The sequence below is a fragment of the Sturnira hondurensis genome, unplaced genomic scaffold (genome assembly GCF_014824575.4).
Source record: "Sturnira hondurensis isolate 20B ecotype Veracruz unplaced genomic scaffold, ASM1482457v3 Scaffold0002597, whole genome shotgun sequence".
NCBI lineage: Eukaryota > Metazoa > Chordata > Mammalia > Chiroptera > Phyllostomidae > Sturnira > Sturnira hondurensis.
The window spans coordinates 46,054-65,447 of record NW_028075228.1 but is presented as its reverse complement, the minus strand read 5'-3'; the positions used below and the strand labels follow the sequence as shown (position 1 = coordinate 65,447).

The following is a 19,394-nucleotide window of genomic DNA, read 5'->3' as shown; positions in this document are numbered from 1 at the left end:
GGATGGACTTTTTCCTGACAGACCTCATATATATATATTTTTTTTCTATAAAATAGGGTTTAATTAATTAGGGTGAGACAGAAATAGGTTAACAGTTGTGCATGTGAGAAACAGAGTTTATTGTATTATTTATTATATTATTTTTCATGTGGACAACTGGAAACCTACATTTGCCCTACCCTCTAAGGTTATATTACTACCTGCCTTATTCGCTCAAGGTTGTTTTTTAACATCTTAACATCAGCAAAGATAGGTATCACTTAAGGGCAGCAGTGTCTCTATTGTATGGATACACTATGGTGTATCTAATCAGTCCTCTTTCGTAGGCTATTTAAGTGCTCTCCAAGTTGTTTCCATTGTCAGCAGGGTCTATATAATCACACACACATCTGTTGGACAGAGCCTCAGCTATGGAATTGCTTCATCAGAGCACATGGTAGTTTAATTTCTACTAACATTGCCTTGTTGAAAGTTTACACTAACTACAGCCTACTGTATGTGTCCAATTCCTCATGTCATGCTCTTGTGGAGTGTCATCAGTCTTCTAAATTTTTGCCAAATCAGTAACTATAAAATGGTATTTTGTTGTTTCAGTGCAGTCCCTTCATTACTGAAGTTTAAACACTTTTGATAGGTCGAGCCACTTTCTTACTTAGTGAATTGCCCATGTATAGCCTTTGCTCATCTATCTAAAATTACTGCTTTTTTCTGAAATGTTAATTTTAAAAGCACTAGCTATGAAGAGTTTTTATTGTTTTTCTGACATGTGAGTTAAAGATTTTTTTCCCATTTTATCATTTGCCTTTTCATTTTGATTTTAATATTGGGGGTGGAATTTTTTATCTCAAATGTTTCTTCTTTTTGTTCTTCTGTGTTTTAATGTCATGTGTCCAAAAAATATAAATATATTATACTTGTCTGAGATACTTTTACAGTTATTTAAGTTTGTATAGTAAATATCTTACCAAGTTGGAACTTTTTTGGCTTATGATATGACCACAAAAAATAGGATGAGAAATTTCCACTTTGATAAATTCCTAAGGTTTTCATTGTGATAGTGTGCATTCGTTGAAGTGTTTGTGTGCCTCCCATGCATTTTTTGGTGTCTTGACTAATAATGAATAAAACTACCAAGATCCCTGCATTTAGGTTTAATAGGAAGAGTCAAATAGTAAAGCAGAGAAGGCTAGAAAGAATGGCAATGGGTAATATTTTAGTAGTTTGGTCACAGAGGTGAAGTGTAAGCAGAAACCTTCATGAAGGGGAAAGCAAGCTCTTTAACGACCTAGTGGGGGAACATGCTTGGCATTAAATGGTGAGTTCTAAATAGTCCAGGACACTTAAGAATAATGAATAATCCATTGGTAAGTACAATTTCAGAATCATTATTAGGATGCATATAGGTGGGGCTCTTTATGAATTTTATAAGCTCTCAAGAATTCTTTTTAATGTAAAGGTTCAGATCTCTGATTTCCTCCAGAAAACATTTTATTCATTATCTCCAGCTGTTCTGTTATCCACTTTTATACATATTTTATGTCTTCTGGATCTCTCTCTGCCTTATCTCTGACCTTTATTTTCAGAGTCCATTCTTCTGTATCTTTTCCTTCTGAATTCCAAGGTGTTCTCTAAGGCTCCCCCTAGCCTGATATCGAAGACATCTGGTATCTTCTCTAATAATTATTAAAATAAACTATTGTCAGGACTGTCTCCTGTGGCAAAGCACTTACAAAAGGTTCTTAGTTTCCTTCTTCTGTTAACCTCCAACTCTTTGAATTATCCCCTGCTACTCTAAGAATTATTGTTTATTCCTTCATTAATGGCAGCAACCACAGGGATCCAGTTTTCTCAGAAATTTCTGAGGGCATCAACAGAGAACACTTGTGTTTTTATCCCATCTCTGATTTTTTTAGCATTGTGGCCACAGGTGGATCTCATAACCTTTCAGGCATTCTAGGTTCTCTTCTCTGTGATATGGGGAATACAGTCAACTTTATTTAACCCACAGGGTAGTTGTAAAAATAAAAGTAAGCAAAAAGTATATCTGAATAGTACCACATCACCTCACCCTGGAATCCTGGGGGTCATTTCTATGGCTGTGTATTTACTTTCCCCAAGGATAAGTTATCTGTGATCTGTAATTCAGTCCCTAACACTTGGGTGCTAGTTCCCATCCCCTCTCTTCTACTCAAGGTCGTTGCTCCAGCAATTGGCTCTTATGTTCCTGCTATATTAATTTCTCGCTATTGTATCATTCCCATCACTATAAAACATGCTGTAATTTCTCCCACATTCAATACAAACAACCCTGCCTGGACCACACACCCACCTCTGCCTCTGTTTTCTGTTCTTTTCAGCACATCTCCTTGAAAGAGAGGACTCTCCTGTCTCCCTCTCATGTCCTCCTATTCTCTCTTGAACCCAACTCCAGCCAAGTTTGTGTGTCCTCCATTCCAGAGTTTCAGCTTTTGTCCAGATTTCTAATATATCTTATAATGCCAAATGAACAGTTCTCATTTTTGATTTGGTCACTGTTCTTAACCTCCTTCTTGGTACACTTTCTTCATTGGGCTTCCAATGAAGCCCAGTTCTCTCTATTTTTCCTTCTATTCCAGTGGTGTCTCCTTTTCAGACTCCTCTTTACCTTTTTATCTCCCAGTTCTGTAACCAAATCTGAGCCCCCTGGCTCAGGTCTTGGACCTTTTACCCTAAAAATAAATGGCCAGAGTAAGAGCTAACGATTTTTTGTCTGAGATCCAGGAAGCACTGGGTCTCAGAAGTACTGATGCGGAAGCACCGATCCAGGCAGAATCCTGAATTGGTGTTCTGATTAGGAGGAGATAGAGGCAAGGGATACTGATGAGCAAGGGAAGGGGGAAATTACATCGATAGAAGGAGGGCATTCCTATAGATAGAGATTAGCTAACCTAGTGATGCTAATTCTAAAGGATAGTTTTCATTTTCAGTCCAGTAATCATAATATGTTCTTTGCTGTTATCACTGCAAACAGTTACTTGTGATACAGTGTTACTTCATGCCCAGTCCAGAGGTTCTTTCTCCCAGTTTTAATGTTCCGAAGGCTTAAGGAGTAAGACTGCAAGGCAGTTCCTCTGGGATTTCTGCTCTGGCTCCATTTTAGAGTGGTGTCGTTTATATTATTTTTTATAGACATTTCCCTTATTTTCACTCACTCTGTAGGTGAACTCATCTGGTCTCAGGGCTTTAAATGCCATCTGTGCATCAGTAATTTCCAATTTTATTTATTTTTCAAAATATTTTGATTGATTGGTTGTAGAGAAAGAGGAAGGGAGCGAGGAGAGAGAGAGAGACGTCAATTTGTTGTTCCACTTATTCAGCATTCGTTGTTGCCTCTTGTATGTGCTCTAGCCAGAGATCGAACCCGCAGCAACCTTAGATGACTAAGACGATGCTCTAACCAACTGAGCTACCCAGCCAGGGCTCCAATTTTATATTTGTACATTCAGACTTTATTCTGAACTTCAGAACCAAATGTCTAATGGACATTTCATTTCCATAAGTGACATTTTCACTTACGATTATTGAGATGATTATTAAAGTCCATGATGGATGGACTTTTTCCTGACAGACCTCATATGTATATTTTTTTTCTATAAAATAGGTTTTTATTAATTAGGGTGAGACAGAAAAGGTTAACAGTTGTGCATGTGAGAAACACAGAGTTTATTCTTGTATTATTTCTTCTTATATTATTTTTCATATGGACAGCTGGAAACCTACATTTGCCCTACTCTCTACTGTTTTATTATTACAGTAGAGGTATATAATAATCATCTCAAGTATTAAAAGTCTAAAACAGAACTCGTAATGTTCACTCCAGAACTGCTTCTCTCACACTCCTTTGTGTTAAAAAAAGGCAACTTCATATTTCTGGTTGCTCAAGCCAAAGACCTTAGTGTCATCTTGGTTTTCTTTTCTTTTCTTTTTTTTTTTAAAGATTTTATTTATTTATTTTTAGAGGGGAAAGGAAGGGGAGAGAGAGAGAAATATCAATGTATGGTTGCCTCTGGTGTGTCCCCTGCCAGGAACTGGCCTGCAACCCAGGCATGTGCCCTGACTGGGAATTGAACCACGGTTGTCTGGTTCGCAGGCCCGTGCTCAATCCACTGAACTACACCAGCCAGGGCTTGGTTTTATTTTCTGATATACCTAAAATTAGCCGATCCTGTCAGCTCTGCCTTAAGAGTGTATCTAAGCTCTGCAGTTCTCATCACCTCCACCACCCTAATGCAAACCATCCTCACCCCTTGCCTACATTACTGCAATGACCTTCTTCTCACTGGTCTCTCTGCTTCCCTCATCCCTTTGTCCTCTTCAGTCCATTTTTCATGAGTGATCCTTTTAAATCTAAATCAGATCGTGCCATTCCTTGGCCTAAAACAGTTCAATGGCTCCCCGTCTTACATAAGATTAAACGCCTAAGTTCTTACAGTAACGTAGAAGGCCCATGTGATCCAACTTCCAGCTACTTCCAGATGAGCCTCGGACCTTCTTTCTCTCATGTACCTCATGCCGCCTCTCTAGTCTCCTTCCTGTGTTGGTCAAAGAAAGCCTGCTCCTGCCTTGAGGCCCTTGCAGTTGCTCTTCTCTCTGCTAGGAATGCACCTCCCCTAGATATCTACGTTACCCACTCTGTTTTTACAGGGCACCTTCTCAATGAAAAACCTCCTTGGGCCACCCTCTGTGCCCCTCAAACTCTCTATGTCCTTATTTTATTTTCTCCATAGTACTTTGGCCACCTGGCATATGAGTAGCAATATCAGTGTATTTGCGACTGCCTTTTTTCTTTGGAATGTGGAATCCACTAGGACAGGGACTGGATTTATTATCTTCCTCACAAATAGAACCATGCCATCTGAACCAGGAACTTAGTAAATATGGAAGAATTCTTTACTCCTCCTTCTCTCTCTGCCTCCCTCCAGATCCAGTTAGGTACCAGAGCCTGTTGATTATACTTCTCTACACCCGAATTCATCCCTCCCTTCTTACTTCCACTTGTCACTAACTGTCCTGGGGTTAGACAAGTACAAGCACCTTTCTGTCGATATTCCTGACTTCAGTTTTACTCCTCTTCAATAAAATAATCTGGTCATATTGGCCTTATCACTTCCTTCTTTAAATTCTTCAGTGTCCTTCCACTTACTAATGAATGAAAAGCAAACTTATATTCAGTGAGTATTCATTGATCAGTTATACCCTTCAGATACCATGGCAAGTGTCAGTCACAGAGATGATGAGACCTGGCCCTTGCTCTTAGTTTATTTCATTCATACACCTTTACTTTCCAACCCCTAAGGTGATCTCCAGCAGAATCTTCCTCTGGTTTCTCAAACTAATTAAATTTAAATTTGGATTGATTAAAATTAAGAAGTTTAGTTCCTCAGTCAAATGGGGCTAATGGCTATATTATTGATGGCACAGGTTTCAATCATCACAGAAAGCTTATTGGCTAGCACACACTGGTCTAGACTTTTCCCAAACTATACAAGTCATTCCAGATTATTCTCTGCTCCTCAAACACATTATAAACTTTTGGTCCACTGTTTTACCACTGTTCTTCACTCTTCTCTGAATGCTCTTCTTCCCTTTTTCTGTCTATTAAAATTTTCTGATTTTAAGATCCCATATCATGTTCTATAACTTATAGGAAATTTTCCTTGACACCATCCCTATTGATTAAATCAGTCCTCCCTCTGACACCCCCACCATGGAAGCTTCTTGCCCCTCTAATTAAAACCAGCCTTACTATCCTTCCTAAAACCCTTGAGATCTCAATACCTGGAGGAACTGGCCATTCTCCACAGAACTCCAACCTTAGCAACTGCCAGCCAGTGAGGAAGTGATATTCTGCAGGAAAGCAATAGGAGGGATTTGAATGAAGAATTAGTGTTGGGCCAAGAGGCTGCTACCAATTGAGTTTCCACTTAGGTCATTATTCTGGATGGGCAGGTGTGCTTATAAGATACCTGTATTTCTGTGGTTTTCTTCTTCTTTCTAATGAGTCCATCTGGGACTGGAGGCTTTGATGAAGCCTCTAGAGTGAGTGGTATGTACTTAAGAGAATGTAGAGTCAGGGAGCTACCCAAGAGGTTTTGCCTGTTGAGCACACAGAAACTGAAAGGCTTGGTTTAAGAATGTCTTTCCCAGGGTTTGGCCTGTACAGGTGTGCTATGCCGGCACTGTCCTCATCCTTAGAGGGTAAAGTCTGGGCTATGATCCTCCTTGCTGCAGCTGCAAAGGAAGATCTGCTTGGAACAGGCAGAAGCTCGCTAGGCTTTATCTAAGGTACAGATTAACAGCTACAAGATGAGTGAATGTCCAGGCCATAATCCTTCCTGCAGAGGTGCATCGATTCTTTGTCAGTGCGGGAGCACATCTGCTTTGAGTCCATCTTTTGGTTTCCCTAGGGTTTTAGGAGGGGCTGGATCTTGTTTACTGTAGTTCTTAGCATTGGCGAGAGACAAGGGGAGGGCAGGGGAAGTAGAGCAGGCACACTGGAAGTTTGCTGTTTTTCAGCTCATGTATTTCAGATTGTTAAGGCAAGCTAAATTTATGAGAGATTTGCCCCTTCTCCCCCCTACTCTGCTTTTTCAGGACTCTGTACTTGTCTAAGAGAAGAACCTAGAGTAATCTGAGCAGGTCAGGTAGTTCTAAAAAGCCATGGCCCAGGTAAGTGGAAATTCTCTCTCTACTTCAAATAATCTATCTTCCCTCCAGCTATGAACATGTGTCATCTCTGTGCTGAAATTTCCCTGTCTGAGCCCCACTCAGTAACCTGCTTCCAGTCCCTCCATTCCAGGGAATGAGTGGTAGTGCTTCCCCTCCCCTAGTGGCCCTGTCTACCAGTGTTCACATATGCACACAGTGCTTTTATCAGAGCACCAATGGAGCAGAAATAAATTCTCTTGTGAGCCCTCCTTATTAGAACCATGGTTGAGTGGGGCCAAAGCTAAGATAACTTTGATGTTTTTCATTAACCAGGGTAGTTTCTCTTTTTTTCTATTTTTAAATGTCACCCCCTCTTTAAAAATCATAAAATATTTCACACTATCAGAAGTTCTCCAGTCTTGCAAGGGAATTTACAAGAGATGAATAACTGAAAAATGGCCCATTGAAGCTGAACAACCTGTGTTGGTTATGGGCCGCATTTATGAGGCTGAGGTACACCCTCCCTCAGCTCTTTTATTGTAGAGACAAGGAAAAGTAGACAGTGAAGAGGGATAAATACCAACAAATCTTGCTTAAGCTAAATGTCCTCAAGATAATAGAATGATTATATCTTATATAGAACATAAATATTATATTATTGCAATATTATATAACAAATAAAAATCCCCGTGTTTATTATAAAATTCGCTATAACCAAAAATTGCTCGTATGTCTAGCAGACAGAATCAGTGAGAACACTATTGTCATCATCAGCAGTATAGTTCTTTGCTGTATGGGACTGTCCAGGGTAGATAGCACAGCTGATTCAGGGTGTTTGACGTTCCTGAGCCCCCAGCGCACTACACCCCCAGCCCAACCACCCACAACACGTGACAACTGGCCCACCCTCTGCATGGTCCCAAGTGTATTGTGTTTTGTGAAAGAGAAGGTATAACGTATGTTGAGATCCACAGACTGCTTATGACCCTGAGTCTTCAGGATAGATTTTAAACTTCTATAAATCCTCTATTTTAGGATAGAGGTTTATAGGATATTTTGGATCCTTTTTTATATCAAGGGAGAAAAATGGTAAAAAGGGATGCGTTTTTAAAGACGTTATCATTTGCTAGGCCGATGTTTGCTGTGTGTTTTGTATATGTTTATTTATAAGACCCTACTTAGCTAGATTTTGCTCATTCCCAGACCTTGTAGTGAATAGGAAAGGAGATCTTTCTCATCTGTAGCCATGTGGGCCTTTCATTGTGTATATTTGCATCTTACACATTCTCTGTAGCATGGACATCCAGCCTAGCCTGCTGGTTTGCTTTATCACCTCCTTTTCTACAGCAGCTTTCTCTTTCCACCTTACAGACATTTTCTGGATGGATCAGGTTAAAACCTCAACCTACTCATCAATTTTAACCTCATTAAAAATGGGACAACAATTATTGCCTCCTATTGGCATAGTACAGGAAGTACACAGGACCACCTCTAACATATTCATGCCCTCCTCAAAAAAAAAGTCAGTCAGGCCTCCAGATCTTACTACCATTCGCAGAAAATAAAGAAGTAGAATTTGTTAAACTACAATCATGAAGATGCAGTCGGCCAAATCCAGAATGTGGGAAACTGTACTGACTTAAATGTTTCTTTTTTTAAAATTCATTTCTAGAGAGAGGGGAAGGGAAGGAGAAAGAGAGGGAGAGAAACATCAATCAGTTTCCTCTCATATTAGAGCATAACTGAACTAGCAGTTAGCTCTGAGCTAACAGGGCTAATAACTATTGCACAGGAACAGATAAAAACCATTATTTTCACTTTCCTAGCAGCAAGGTTCATGTGTAAAATATTTTTGTGTTTAGTTAATTTAAGCTTTATCATGGAATAATTTTTAAAAATATTTTCTTTACTCATTTCTAGAGAGAGGGGGAGAGAAAGAAAAAGAGAGGGAGAGAAACATCCATGTGTGGTTGCCTCTCCCACGCCCTCATCTGGGGACCTGGCTGGCAACCCAGGCATGTGCGCTGACTGGGAATCGAACCAGCAACCTTTGGGTTTACAGGCCAGTACTCAAATCACTGAGCCACACCAGCCAGGGCTAAATGTTTCTTAATAAATAGATAGCAATAAAAATGTTTAAGGGCCTTTGGGGACTGTTACAGATTTGTGAGACTTTAGAAAACCTATCAGCTGAACACAGTGTGTGGAGCTTGTTTGAATCCTGATTTGAACAAATCAACAGTAAGAAAAACCGCTTTTGAGGAAGTTGGGGCAATTTGAAACTTGATCTGGTTACTAGGTAATTGTTACTAATAATATTCTGGTTATGCTTTTAAAAATCTAATCAGATAGTAAAGCATTTGTGGGTAAAATACTATGATGTTTGGTACGTGGGATTTGCCACAAGACACACCAGAGGTAGAAAATGGAAAGAAAGAAATGAAACCAATTTGCAAACTCTTATTAATTGTTGAAGCAGAGTGATGGATTTATGGGGTCATTATACTAGTCTCTATACTTTTATGTATTTTGAAGTGTTTTGTAGTAAATGAAAAAATTAAAAAGATCTTTCACCCTGGCTGGTGTAGCTCAGTGGATTGAGCACGGGCCTGCGAACCAGAGGATTGCGGTTCGATTCCCAGTCAGGGAACATGCCTGGGTTGCAGGCTGGTTCCCTGCAGGCCAACTCCCAGCAGGGGATGCACGAAAAGCAACCATACATTGATGTTTCTCTCCCTCTCCTTCCCCTCTAAAGATAAATAAATAAAATATTTTTTAAAAAAAAGATCTTTCATTTTACTAGTAATGCATGGATTTATTGTTTCAGGGATTGGTGACATTCAGGGATGTGGCCATAGAGTTCTCTCAGGAAGAATGGAAGTGTCTGGACCCTGCCCAGAGGGACTTGTACAGGGATGTGACTTTGGAGAACTTTGGCAACTTGGTCTCACTAGGTAAGGATATTGTATAATACGGGGACAGACAGAAACAAGGCTCCCAGGGACTACAATAGTGGGAGGCTGTTACCAACTCTGGCCAGAAGGGGTAAATGGAGGAAAACACTCCTAGTGGAAGATTGTGGAGAAGGGCCTGGCTGGCAGCAGCTAAAGCTGCTTCCAGAACTCCTGAGTCAAAGGATGGAGGGAAAGGGCTAAGAAATAGCCTGAACTCTGTTTTCTCCTACCAAACCAAATGAAAAACCAAAGGACCAGTATCCTACAGTCCTTGACAAAGAAGCTGTCCAGAGCACCGAGCAAGGTCAGGAACAGCAAGGAATGGAAATGGAAGCAGATAGTTCCATTGGCACCTCCACCTTCCCACCCTTTGGACAACTTTCATGCCTTCCTTTATGGAATTGCCCTTCTTCCTTGATAACTAAGAGACTAGGTTTGAATTTTGGAACAGCATGATCATTCCCTATATCTCTTCCTATAAACAGGACTTTCCTTTTCTAAGCCTGATGTCATCTCCTTATTGGAGCAAGGGAAAGAACCCTGGATGATTGCAAATGATCTAACAGGATCATGGTGCCCAGGTGAGCAGGAGTTGATCCAGTGGGGGAGGTCACTGGGATTAACAGCCCATTTGGGTGAGTCACCTGATAACAGTAACTTGAGCTATTGTCTGGGGGAAACTCCTCTCAAGCCCTAACAACTAAGAAAAATGAAAGCCCAAGACGTGAAAAGCAAACACCCTGTCAGCCTCAGCTCCCAAGGGAACCTTGTCCTTACCCCCCAATAATTCCTTTCTGTTCTTTCTCCTCTCAGATTTTTATCCCATTTCAAAAAGAGATGTGCTCCCAACTTCCCCAGAGGCAGCCGTTTTACCTGTACTTTGGATTCTTTTTTCTGCAAGTCTTTTTATCCATTTAAATATACTTATTTTTTTAAATAGCTTCTCACTTTACCTAATTCAGCGATTCATCTGTAAACTTTTGGAGGTAAAGATTTGTAGTAGCTGAGGACAGACTCTGGAGTCAGGCTGCCTGAGTTCAAATCCTGGCTCTGCCACTTCCTACATTTGTAAATTTAGGTAAATTATTTACATTCTCTATGCTTCAGTTTTCTTCTCTACAAATGGGATAACAATAGTATCTTAAGTAGTTATGGTGGCTTTTGTATGCATTAATAATGGGAAAATTCCCAGAACAATGCCAGGCAATCATGACCACTAAATAAATGTTAGCAAATATTATTAATTGGTACTTGCTACACACTATTAGAACTTTTGATACTTAATTATAGGCTACCCTCTTTCCTGACTAATCTGCCGTTGTCATTATTTTTCATCTGAGGTCATTTTTTCCTCTTATATGAAGAACACCCTTAAAATTTTCTTTTGTGAAGGTCTGCTGAAAAATTCTGTTTTTGACTACATGAAAATGACTTCATTTTTTTTAAAACGTTTTGTTTTTGTTGCTTCTTTTTTTTTAAGATTTTATTTATTTATCCTTACAGGGGAAGGGAAGGAGAGAGGGAGAGAAATATCAATGTATGGTTGCCTCTCATCATTGATATAATTGATATTGAGTACATATCTTACTATAATTTTATCAAGTTTTTCCATAATGTCCTTCCTCTGTCTCAGGATACAGTCCCAGACCTCACATTTCATTTACTTATTGTATCTCCTTAGCATCCTCAAATCAGTGCCAGTTCTTCAGTCTTTCATGAAAGTCCTGGAGGTTCCTAAGCCTCTCCTCATTTTGTTGAATTCTTGTTTCTTCATCTTTTTCAGATTGGATGCTTCTTTCTTTCTTCTGGTCTACACCGTTGATTAGAGTCCCAGTTTCCTTCCCATCACTATTGGTTCCCTGTACATTTTCCTTTATTTCACTTAGCATAGCCTTCATTTTTTCATCTAATTTGCGACCAAATTCAACCAATTCTGTGAGGATCCTGATTACCAGTGTTTTGAACTGTGCATCTGATAGGTTAGCTACCTCTTCATCACTTAGTTGTATTTTTTTCTGGAGCTTTGATCTGTTCTTTCATTTGGACCATTTTCTTTTTTTTTGTATTGATGCACCTGTTACATAGTGAGGGGTGGAGCTTTAGGTATTCACCCAGGCGAGTAACAAGAAATCTTAAAGCACCTATTCAGATGGCCAGAAGGCTTTTAGAGGATTTATTTAGAAATTGTCTTTTGGCAACTTTTGTTTATCAATTAAAGTATGTATTTTATTGTCCCTGAGAGTTTTGGATTTTTATCTTTATGAAATTTCTTGTGACAATATAACAGAGACAAGAAAAGGAAACAAAAGCATGCAAAATTAAGTAAGTGCTTACCACCCTGGCTGGTGTAGCTCAGTGGATTGAGCACAGGCCTTCGAACCAGAGGATCGCAGTTCAATTCCCAGTCAGGGCACATGCCTGGGTTGCAGGCCAGTTCCCTGCAGGCCAACTCCCAGCAGGAAGACGCACAAAAGGCAACCATACACTGATGTTTCTCTCCCTCTCTCCTTCCCTCTAAAGATAAATAAATAAATAACATCTCTTTTAACAATAAATAAATAAATAAGTGCTTACCCATCAAAGAGCCTCCTGTAGAGTTGTTCATCACCCCCAGGGCACTTGCTACAAGTGGGGGCTGTGACAACTCCCTCCGGAGAAAAAACACCTCCTGTGCAGCAGTAAACTCCTAGGGCATCGCTTCGCTGGCTGGCACCTAGCAGTCGCTGCCCCCACCCCAGGAGACACCCCGCTTGGTCTCAAATAAAGGCACCTCAACAACAACAACAAAAGAAAAGAAAAGGAGGGATGTTTGAATCTAAGAGGGCTTCACAGTCGAAAGAGACAGCAGTCCATGGGAATGGGGACCACAAAAGAGGCTCTGCAGTTAGCATAGCAGGTTCAAGGGAACACTGGACCTGCTATGCTATATGGGACCATGCACGTGACGCCACTTTAAACCCTATTTACTACACCAGATATGTTAATTTAAAAATAAAAAGGCCTTTTGAAGTGAGAGGCAACAAAGTGTTTGAGTTCAATAAAAACCTTTTGGGGGCTTTTGCCTTAAATAATGATTCCCATTCCCAAATAGCTATTCTTTTTTTTTTTTTTTAAGATTTTATTTATCTTTAGAGGGGAAGGGAAGGAGAGAAGTATCAATGTATGGTTGCCTCTTGTGAGTCCCCTGCTGGGAACTGGCCTACAACCCAGGCGTGTGCCCTGACTGGGAATCGAACCACGATTGTGTGGTTCTCAGGCCTGCACTCAATCCACTGAGCTACGCCAGCCCGGGCCCAAATAGCTGTTCTTATTGATCTCAGATAAACACTTTGTTGTCTCTCAATTCAGAAAGTCATTTTATTTTTAAGTTAGCACCACTATGTTTCCTTCCAGTATTTATATGGTTTCTATTTTCTTTTAAGAGGAAACTCAATTTGGAGTTGTTTGGGGTGTTTGGTGGCATAATGTATGGATCCACTTTTATTTTTTATCTTACCCCAATGCTATTTATTGCAAAAACTATTCTTATCCCCTCTGAGACGCCACCCTTATAATAAATTTAATTGTCATATAAACTCCACTATACATCTGGCCTGTTTGTGTTCCATTGGTCTGTCTCTAGAAATCAATATTTATTCATCAAACAACCCATTATGCTAAATTTTTGTGACAATGGCTAAAGAAAAAGGCATTGTTTCTGTGTTTCAGGAGACTTAGGAGCATGAAAGCAAACAGGTCAACAGATAATAAGTAAATGAAAATGTAATTACAACTGATAAGGTACAAGATGTGAGAAAAAATCAAGGTGCATGCCTAGGGTTATCAGGCTGAGAGGTTTTTTTGGAAGTGCATGTTTTGATCTGAGGCCAGAAGGATGAGAAAAGCAGCCATACAAAGAATCCAGGGTAGGATTCCTGATAAATGGAAGGACAAGATGGAAAGAACCCGAGGTCTAAGATGGGAAACACCTAGGGTTAGTCTAGATGCTTGAAAGGAAGCCTGTGGTTTTGGTACATAGAAGGTGGGGAGGGGAGTGTGCAGTGTGAAGGTGCACTGTCCTCGGTTGAGACAGAGTGACAGCAATGAAAATCAGTGACCTGCTTTGCCAGGAGCTCATGCACATGTGTTTAGGGTTAGTGCCATGGGAAGGCTGTGAAAAGTTTAAGCAGAGGTTTTCATTTTAAGTGGCATCAGCAGTGTGTTTGAAAGAGCTAAAAATAGAAATGCCTTATTTATATGAAATTCCCAGAATGGGCAAATTTATAAAGACAGAATTAGTGGTTCCTTACCATTAGCGATTTTCAGGGGCCAGAGGAATAGAGAGTGACTGCTCAATGAGCACAGGATTTCTGTCTGGGGTGAGGAGAATTTTCCACACAACTAGATAGTGGAGATGGTTGCATGATGACATTAGGAATGTCTTGCAAACCATTGAATTGTTTTAAATCAAATGGAAATTTTTTATGTTATATGAATTTTACATATAACTTTTAAATATAGAGAGGTAGACATGTATATATACATGGGCACATGCACACACACACCTTAGCCTTACTCCTGGAGATTTTTATTCAGTCTGGGGTGGTTCTTGGACATTGGTATTGTTAACAGGCTTCCAGAATAATTCTGATTTCTATCAAAATTGAGACCCCCTGGCTTAATGTGTTTTCATACCCTCTGGCACCATATAAGCTCTCATATTTGTGCTTTCAAGTGCTTTTTAGAAATTGCACAGTGATATATGAGGCTTATATTGTCAGCAGACCAGTTCCATTCCAGGGGCAGGTAAAGTTTGGGACCTCCAGGCTCTTGACTCACACAGGAAAGAATTCAGGAACAAGTTCGAGTCAGAGTGAGTGAGAGCAAGAGCAAATTTTATTCAGGTAGAGGCAAATAGGATTCCTGGAGTCAGGATGAGAGGTTGAGTGTCCTGTTACTTCCCTGGCTGCAAGTCTCACAAGGCATTGCTGTGAAAAAGTGAAAGTGTACATGCATGGGGACACCAGTGAACTCCTAAATGAGTTGCGTGCTAGGTCAGTCAGTCCTTAGGATTTTGTATGTTTCCAAGGGTAGATTATTTCTGAACTTGGTGGCACCAAATTCTGACTCCTTCTGGTTGGGAGGGACCTTGTCCCTAATGTAGTTCTTCTGAAAGGGTCATGGCATTCTTCCCTTTAGCCCCCCTTCTACTTGTGGTGCCAGTTATCATTATGGGTCTTTTCTCTGGCCAGTTTTTCCTTCATCTTGGATTGATCTGGCTTTAGCTAGTATTTGTTGTTGTTGACCTCCGCAACCACCACAGCAGGAGTTGCCTGCCATTAACTGTTTCCCTATGATCATGGATGGAGCCTGGGGCTCTGGTGAGAGGACCTAGCACTGTGGGCCTGTGAACCTTTCCTCATTCCACTTAGGGAGTTTTCCCTAACTGCTTTCTGTCTTGCTCAGTATAAGCCATTCACCCTTTATGGTCATTATTTTCATTTTTTCTCTCTAGTCTACTATAGAATTATTTCTTATTTCTCTGGGAAGAGGAGAACAGCTTGTGTTCATTTTTTTTTTTTAATTTTTCAGACTTGGAATCCAGATGTCAGAAATTTCCACATAAAGATATTTTAGAAGTGAAGGCATTCAGTTGGAAGCTAATGGAAAGCCTTAAATGCTGTGATTTTGAGAGCACTGATTTTAAAGAAGACTGGGAATACAAAGACCAATTTGAAAAACAAGTAAATAAGGAATGTTATTTTAAGCAAGTGAAAATCACATATGAAAACATACCCACATTTGAGCATCATACATCCCTCACTGTACATCAGAGCAGTGAGATTGGCAAGAAGCTAATTGAATGTAATGATTGTGGGAGAGCATTTAGCCGTGGCTCACACCTTATGCAACATCAGAAAACTCATACCGGTGAAAAACCCTATGAATGTAAGGACTGTGGGAAGGCCTTTAGTCGAGCCTCACACCTTGTTCAACATCAGAGAATTCATACAGGTGAGAAACCTTATGACTGTAAGGAATGTGGGAAGGCCTTTGGTCGTTCTTCAGAACTTACTCTACATCAGAGACTTCATACAGGTGTCAAACCCTATGAATGTAACCAATGTGGAAAAACCTTTAGACAGCACTCACAACTCATTCTGCATCAAAGAACTCATACAGGTGAAAAACCTTATGTATGTAAAGATTGTGGGAAGGCTTTTATTCGTGGCTCACAACTGACTGTGCATCGGAGAATTCATACAGGTGCCAGACCCTATCAGTGTAAAGAATGTGGGAAGGCCTTTAGACAGCATTCACAGCTTACTGTGCACCAGAGAATTCATACTGGTGAGAAACCCTATGAATGTAAGGAGTGTGGAAAGGGCTTTATTCATAGCTCAGAAGTTACTCGACATCAAAGAATTCATTCTGGGGAGAAACCTTATGCATGTAAGGAATGTGGAAAGGCCTTTAGACAGCATGCACAGCTTACTCGACATCAGAGAGTTCATACTGGTGACAGACCCTATGAGTGTAAGGACTGTGGGAAGGCCTTTAGTCGTAGTTCATACCTTATTCAACATCAAAGAATTCATACAGGTGACAAACCCTATGAATGTAAGGAATGTGGGAAAGCCTTTATTCGTGTTTCACAACTGACTCATCATCAGCGAATTCATACTTGTGAGAAACCCTATCAATGTCGAGAATGCGGAATGGCCTTTATTCGTAGTTCACAACTTACTGAACATCAGAGAATTCATCCTGGTATCAAACCTTATGAATGCAAAGAATGTGGGCAGGCCTTTATTCTTGGTTCACAGCTCATTGAACACTATAGAATCCATACTGGTTAGAAAGCCTCGAACATTAGGGATGTAGAAAAACCTTTATATGGAGTTTACACCTGACTTAATATTAGATAAAGCCTAATGTAGTATATCAGAAAACCTTCATTTGTCATATCCATTGTGGAACACCAGGCATCTCATGCCAGAAGAAAATTTAATAAATGTGAGAATTCTTTTTGCCTCACACTCACTGTTTACTATGTATAAGAGAAATTATTGTGAAAAAATATTAATATGAATGTAAAACATCTGTTACTACTCAGAATGTATTAAACTTCTGAGAATTCCTAATGGAAAATGAATCTATTAAAATATTTTGTGAATGTGCCTTTTGCCATGGCATATACCTTAATATTTCATTTCTACCAGTTACTGACTGTATAGCATTGGGCCAATTATGCTGTCTCTCTTTTCCTCAGTTTACTTATTTTTTAAGCCGTGATAATTATACCTACCTAATAGAGTTTTTGTGAGGACTGTCAGGTATTTTATATAAAGCCTGTGCTGAATAAATGAGTATTAGCTATTGATCATTAATAAATAATGTTACCATTAAGTAGGGCCTCGTGAATATGTCAAATATCAAAATGCTCCTATAACCACTTGTGATCATTCATTCCAAAAACCAGTAGTAAAGTACGTGACAAGTATTTCATTCCAAAGGTTAGAAATGCACATTGGTCCTGGGTACCTATAGCTATCTGTTCACAAGAGCCAAGTCAATAAAACATCGTCTCCTCTGTCTTTTAGCTGAAAAAAAAAAAATCTGAAGATTAGAGGTTAACAGAAAAGTAGCCAACAGAAATCTGCAATTTATAAAAACAAGTATACCTTGATTTCAAGAAAAACCAAACTAAAATTATAAACTAGGAATGAATGACAGTAAATTCTACATATCAAAACCAGTTCATTGTAGCCAAAGCTGTACTCCTGTCAAAAGCCAAGGATAGAAGGTAGGGGTTGTGTTCTTCAAATATTGGTCTTCAAGTCATTGCAAGTCACCTACAAGCACATTGAATGAATGGCCAACTCTAAAAGTTAGGAAAAAATTACCACCTAAAACCCAAGACAACAGAAAGGATAATTACTGAAAACAAAAGAAAAAAATTAGTCAAGTAGAAAATAGACTTAACCTAGAGGTTGTTTATTTAATAAGATACATAAAATGATCAACAAGTCTGATCTAGAAACAACACATTTACTATTATGAATGAGGAAGGGACAGACTCTTTTTAAGTAGTTCCTATGCATGACTTTAATATATTTGAAATCTAGAAAGAATGGATTTTTACAAAATTGGCTCAAGATGTAGAATACCTGAATAAGTTAGTGATTGTAAAAGGACATAAAAAGTCATCAAAGTTTCTACCCTTTCAGGGAAAGTAGTTTCACCTACAAAAACAAAGGATTATCTGCCAGTTCACTTTCAGGGCTAAATAAAATTATGATTAAAAAGCCCTGGCTGGTGTAGCTCAGTGGATTGAGTGCGGGCCTGTGAACCACATAATCGCGGTTCGATTCCCAGTCAGGGCACATGCATGGGTTGCAGGCCAGTTCCCAGCAGGGGACTCAAGAGAGGCAACCATGCATTGATATTTCTCTCCTTCCTTTCCCCTCTAAAGATAAATAAATAAATTTTTTTAAAAATTATGATTAAAAAAACTTGACAAGGATAGCTCCCAAAAAACAAATTGTATATGGTTATCATTTGTAAAGATTAATATAAAATTTGTTCTAATTTAATCCAATCTATTAAAATGAAAAAATAATTTTAAATGGAGTATCTAGGATTTCACCTGTTCTGAATTAAGTATGTCTTTAGAATTTAGGTACTGTAGCTGCAGGTGATGACAATGATGGGGAGAAGAGCCTTGATCCAACCCCAGTGACATTTGGATCAGGGCTTGTGAATCTGAGAGATTTTAAGAAATAGGTCCCCTAAGCCCTTGGGGAAGCCAGGCAGTGTTGCATTCCACATATCATTCACCTCAGAAGTCCTGCACGTTGCATAAAAGCATATGCATGTGCCACTGCCTACAAAGGCTTAGAAAGCAGTGATCTGCACGCCACTTTTGTTTAAGTGGTTTAATGATTAAGATGTACAGTTGGAGGGGCTCGACGCTATGACATTAAGAAGTCATACATGAATTGTTAATACACATGCACAAGACAAAATTTTTAAAGGTACACAATGTAATACACAGACATAAATCTCCATACTATCTGTGCCCCCTTTTCAGCCCATCAACTACTATTTAGTAATAGCTGGTATCAACGTCTTGTGTATACTCACTTTTATATTTGCATAAGGTTATACATAACACTAAGAATTTACAAAAATGGTAGCTAATCCCTCTCTATATACATTGCTATTTTTACTTATCTATACACCATGAAGATTAGACCATATCAGTACCTACATAACCCTTATTTTTAACAGCTGCATAGTATTTCATCATGTTTGGTTTCATTATTTGAAAACTTAATTTCATTTTTATTATTTTTGCTTTTTTAAACAATACTGTAATAAATGTCTTTGCACATAAATCTTTAGAAATGGAAGTACCAAATCAAAATGTGTACACTTTTTAACTTTATTGTGAAAATGTGAACATATATAAAAATACACAGAATATTATAATGTACCCCAAAGTCCCCATCACCAGCTTCAGTAATTATCAACTCATGGCCAGTCTTTTTTTAAAGATTTTTTTTATTTTTATTTTTATTTTTAGAGGGGAAGGGAAGGAGAAAGAGAAGGAGAGAAACACTGATCATTTGCCTCTCGCACACTCCCAGCCTGGAACAGAACCTCCAACCCATTCGTGTGCCCTGACCAGGAATTGGTCAGGCAACCTTTCACTTTGTGAGATGACAGTCAGCCCACCAGTCAGGGCAAAGCCAGTCTAGTTTTATGTGT

At 39.3% G+C, this 19,394-nt stretch overlaps 1 protein-coding gene across 4 annotated transcripts in view; it reads left to right on the top strand.

Moving 5' to 3' along the window:
- The window catches only part of ZNF565 (zinc finger protein 565), a 42,220-nt gene extending 24,296 nt beyond the window's left edge, over window positions 1–17,924 (top strand). For all 4 annotated transcript variants that reach the window (XM_037040100.1, XM_037040098.1, XM_037040101.1 and 1 more), the window contains 4 exons: window positions 6,634–6,708; window positions 9,515–9,641; window positions 10,127–10,222; window positions 15,213–17,924. In XM_037040100.1, coding sequence (XP_036895995.1) covers window positions 6,700–6,708; window positions 9,515–9,641; window positions 10,127–10,222; window positions 15,213–16,480 — 1,500 coding nt within the window. In that variant the 5' untranslated portion in view covers window positions 6,634–6,699 and the 3' untranslated portion in view covers window positions 16,481–17,924. The remainder of the gene's footprint in view (window positions 1–6,633; window positions 6,709–9,514; window positions 9,642–10,126; window positions 10,223–15,212) is intronic.
- Window positions 17,925–19,394: the final 1,470 nt, after the last annotated feature.